Source organism: Manacus vitellinus, unplaced genomic scaffold (assembly GCF_001715985.3).
Source record: "Manacus vitellinus isolate BGI_N305 unplaced genomic scaffold, ASM171598v3 scaffold_52_pilon, whole genome shotgun sequence".
Taxonomy (NCBI): Eukaryota; Metazoa; Chordata; class Aves; order Passeriformes; family Pipridae; genus Manacus; species Manacus vitellinus.
Window position 1 is genome coordinate 20,045 of NW_021940628.1, and position 4,283 is coordinate 24,327.

Below are 4,283 nucleotides of genomic sequence, written 5' to 3' on the forward strand. Positions count from 1 at the left end.
CTGACTAATTAATCCCTTAATGACGAGTGTAAACAAGCCCCGCCCCTGCCGGCGCTCCCCGTGCCGGGATTCCTGGAAGGGCAGGGGATGGGGAGGTTCCCCCCGTGTTTGCCTCACTCCCCTGCGGTTTGAGGGGGCACACAGGGCGCAGGTGGCCCTGGGAGTGTCCCCAACCTGCCTCACCTGCGGGGGTCGGGGGGACCTTCTCCCTTCCCGCAACTTCCTTTTCCAACCTCAGCAGTTCCCGGATTCCCTCCCTTGCCCGCGGGGATGGAACTGGTCCCTCGGGGGGTCGGAGCGTTTTCATCCTCGAGCCCCCCTGGCCCAGCCCGGGGTCCCCCACCCCCGCTGGCCCCCCCGGGGGTCTCCGGGCCCCTCACCCCCCTCCCGTCCCGCAGTTTGTCCTGAAGAATTACGGGGAGAACCCCGAGAACTACAACGAGGAGCTGCGGAAGCTGGAGCTGCTCCGGCAGGTGAGGGGGGACCTGCCCGGGGGGGGCCCTCGGGGGGGGCTCTACCGACCCCCCCTCACCCCGCCCCGTGTTCCCAGAGCGCCGTCAGCGTTCCCAGGGACTTCGAGGGCTGCAGCACCCTGCGGAAGTACCTGGGCCAGCTGCACTTCCTGCAGAGCCGCATTCCCATGGGAGCGGGGCAGGACGCCGCCGTGCCCGTCACCTGGTGAGGGGAACCCCGGGGAAGGGGGGCTGTCCTGGCACAGGAGCATCCCAGGGACCCCTGGGGAACCGTGTCCTGCCCTGGGGTGGCACAGGGAGGTCCTGGGAGCCCTCGGGGAATGGGGTCCTGGCACAGGGGAGTCCTGGGGACCCCTCAGGGGATGGGGTTCTGCCCCAGGGCAGTACAGTGGGAACCTCTGGGAAATGGGATGCTGTGCCAGGGAGGCACAGGGGGGCTCTGGAGGACCCCTTAGGGAACGGGCTCCTGGCACAGGGAGGTCCTGGGGACCCCTCAAGGATCAGTGTCCTGCCCCAGGGTGGAAGGGGGGGATCCCAGGGAACCTTTGGGGAGCAGTGTCCTGCACAGGGGGTTCCCAGGGACCCGTGGGGAACAGGGCTCCTGGCACATCCTGCTTCTGGGAGAATCCCTAATTGTTCCCTGTCCTGGGACCCCCTTTTCCCCCAGGACCGAGATCTTCTCGGGGAAGGTGGTGACACATGAGGACATCAAGTATGAGCAGGCCTGTGTTCTCTACAACCTGGGTGAGGAACGGGACCCCGTGGATTGGACCTCCCTGCTCCATTCCTGGGGCTGTTGGGGGGTCTCTGCCCCACTGAGCCTGCCCTGTCCCCACAGGAGCACTGCATTCCATGCTGGGAGCCATGGACAAGAGAGTGTCTGAGGAGGTAACGGCCCCAGAGAGCCCAGAGACAGCTCTGCCCCACAGGGCTGTGACAGGGCAGGGGCTGTCCCTGTGCTGGGAGCTGGGAGGGCACACCTGCAATCATGGGGGCAGGTTTGGGGCTCTGGGAACAGGTCATGGAGGAGCTGGAGCATGTCCAGGGAAGGGAAGGGAGTTGGGGAAGGGGCTGGAGCACCAGGAGCAGCTGGGGAGTCTCAGGGGGGACCACAGGGGGACAGGAGGGTGAATCTGGGGAGGTTGGGCCCTGCTCCCAGGGAACAAGGGACAGGAGGAGAGGGAATGGCCTCCAGCTGTTCCAGGGGAGGGTCAGGTTGGATATTGGAAAATTCCTGCTGGGAAGGGCTGTCCAGCCCTGGCAGAGCTGCCCAGGGCAGGGGTGGAGTCCCATCCCTGGAGGGATTTCAAAGCCTTTTGGATGTGGCCCTTGGGGACGTGGTCAGTGGTGGCCTTGGCAGTGCTGGGATCGGGTGAACTCCATGATCTGGGAAGTCCTTCCCAACCCAAACCATTCCATCCCCTCAGGGCATGAAGGTTTCCTGCACCCACTTCCAATGTGCTGCTGGTGCCTTCACCTACCTGCGGGATCACTTCCCACACTCCTACAGCGTGGACATGAGCCACCAGATCCTCAGCCTCAACATCAACCTCATGCTGGTGGGCACTGGGGGCACTGGGGGCACTGGGACACCTCGACCTGTGTCCATAGGGTTGGGTGTTCCCTGGGGATCCAAGGAGATGGGATCCCAGTGTCCCATGGGGAGTTGTCTGTGGGATCTGGGCTCTCTCCAGGGGGGAAAGGAGGTTTTGGGGAGCAATGGGAGTCAGGGAAGGCTCTGAGACATTCCTGGACTCTCTGGACACCTTGGGACTGATATTACCTGTGCCTCCTTGAACTCTCAGGAAAGGGGCTGGAGCTGGGGGGTCCTGCTGGAGTTCTGGGGTGTCCCAAGGGCTGGGGACACTGAACATTCCCCCTCTTGTCCCTGGCAGGGCCAGGCACAGGAGTGTCTCCTGGAGAAGTCCATGCTGGACAACAGGAAGAGCTTCCTGGTGGCCCGGATCAGTGCCCAGGTGAGCTCCAGGAGCTGCTCCCAGCACAATCTGGGCATTGGGAACTGCAGAGGGACTTTGGGCAAGGGCCTGGAGGGACAGGACACAGGGAATGGCTGCCCCCTGGCACAGGGGAGATTTGGGGGGGATATTGGGAAGGAATTCTTGGCTGTGAGGGAGGTGAGGGACTGGAATGGATTTCCCAGAGAAGCTGTGGCTGCCCCATCCCTGGAAGTGCCCAAGGCCAGGCTGGACAGGACTTGGAGCAGCCTGGATGGGGACAGGTGTCCCAGTGCTGTCCCCAGTCCCTGGCTCTGATCCCAGACACATCCCTGAGTTCCCCACAGGAACCCTTTTTCCGGGCGATCCCAATCCCTGGGCCGGTGCCCCCCCTGCCCTCCCTGCTGGGGCTCCCTGGGCTCTGTGTTCCCGGGGTGCCCAGCCCTGTCCCCCCCAGGTGGTGGATTACTACAAGGAGGCCTGCAGGGCGCTGGAGAACTCGGAGACGGCGGCGCTGCTGGGCAAGATCCAGAAGGACTGGAAGAAGCTGGTGCAGATGAAGATCTACTACTTTGCTGCCGTGGCCCACGTGAGTGGGGAGGGGCTGGGGGGCTCCCACCCCGCCTCGGGCTGATCCCTGGGCTTTTCCTGCCCCTCTCGAAGCTCTCCCCGGAGTCACACAGCTCTGCTCCCTGTTCCCTGCAGCTGCACATGGGGAAGCAGGCCGAGGAGCAGCAGAAGTTTGGGGAGAGGGTGAGCGAGGCCACGTCATCCCACGTCATCCACTCCAGGCTCTGGATCGTGGTTCTGGGAAGGGGGTTGTGTCTTGGGAGAGGGTGGCATGTTGGGCATCCATGAGTGTCCTGCCAGTGCCTGGGAGCTCTGGGAAACCCCTGGGAAGCTCTGGCCCTCAGGGACTGGTGTCCCTGTGCAGGGCAGGGACATTTCCTCCCGTGCCAACCCCAGTTCCCCCTCTGTCCACAGGTCATCTACTTCCAGAGTGCTCTGGATAAGCTCAACGAAGCCATCAAGCTGGCCAAGGTGTGTTCCTGGGAGCAGGGATTGGGGGTTTCCCACTCTAGACCTGGGCCCTGGGCTGCCAGGCTGGGAAGACTGGGAAGGGGAGGATGGGGATGGCTTTAAGAGGCTTCAGCTGCCCCCAGGCCTCTCCATTCCTGTCTGGAGTGCAGCAGGAGGTGCCTGGGAGGCTCTGGGAACACTGGCAGTGATTCCTGCTCTCAATTCCACAGGGCCAGCCCGACACCGTGCAGGAAGCCCTGAGGTTCACCATGGATGTGATTGGTGGGAAGTGAGTGTGGATGGGGCACCCCAGGGTGGTGTATCTGTCCTTCTCCAGGGATTGGGAATGTTGGGGGACAGGGAGCCTGGGGAGCCTCCCTGGTGTCCCCATTGCAGAGCCCGGCACTGCCCCAGGCTCTGGGGATGAACAACAGCTGCTGTGGGAATGCTGGAGTGATCCTGGGAGACCTGGGGGGCTGATCCCAGTGGGAGCGAGCTCAGGGAGCTGGGAATGCTGCCCACAGCTCCCGACAAGGCATCACCTCCCAATTGCAGGTACAATTCCGCCAAGAAGGACAACGACTTCATCTACCACGAGGCCGTGCCCGCGCTGGACACCCTGCAGTCTGTCAAAGGTGGGCAGTGGGACATGGCCAGGGGCTCCCTGGGAACAGGAACCCTGTGGGACACAGCCAGGGGCTCCCTGGGAACAGGGATCCATGTGGGACACGGCCAGGGGCTCCCTGGGAACAGGGATCCGTGTGGGACACGGCCAGGGGCTCCCTGGGAACAGGGATCCGTGTGGGACATGGCCAGGGGCTCCCTGGGAACAGGG

At 63.8% G+C, this 4,283-nt stretch overlaps 1 protein-coding gene across 1 annotated transcript in view; it reads left to right on the top strand.

The window, feature by feature from the left end:
* The first annotated feature begins 393 nt into the window (after nt 1–393).
* PTPN23 (protein tyrosine phosphatase non-receptor type 23) overlaps nt 394–4,283 on the top strand; it is a 13,806-nt gene continuing 9,916 nt past the window's right edge. Inside the window, exons 1-11 of the mRNA XM_029963093.1 lie at nt 394–473; nt 551–678; nt 1,141–1,217; nt 1,312–1,361; nt 1,901–2,032; nt 2,369–2,449; nt 2,886–3,017; nt 3,134–3,181; nt 3,413–3,469; nt 3,679–3,737; nt 4,004–4,083. Coding sequence (XP_029818953.1) covers nt 641–678; nt 1,141–1,217; nt 1,312–1,361; nt 1,901–2,032; nt 2,369–2,449; nt 2,886–3,017; nt 3,134–3,181; nt 3,413–3,469; nt 3,679–3,737; nt 4,004–4,083 — 754 coding nt within the window. The 5' untranslated portion in view covers nt 394–473; nt 551–640. The remainder of the gene's footprint in view (nt 474–550; nt 679–1,140; nt 1,218–1,311; nt 1,362–1,900; nt 2,033–2,368; nt 2,450–2,885; nt 3,018–3,133; nt 3,182–3,412; nt 3,470–3,678; nt 3,738–4,003; nt 4,084–4,283) is intronic.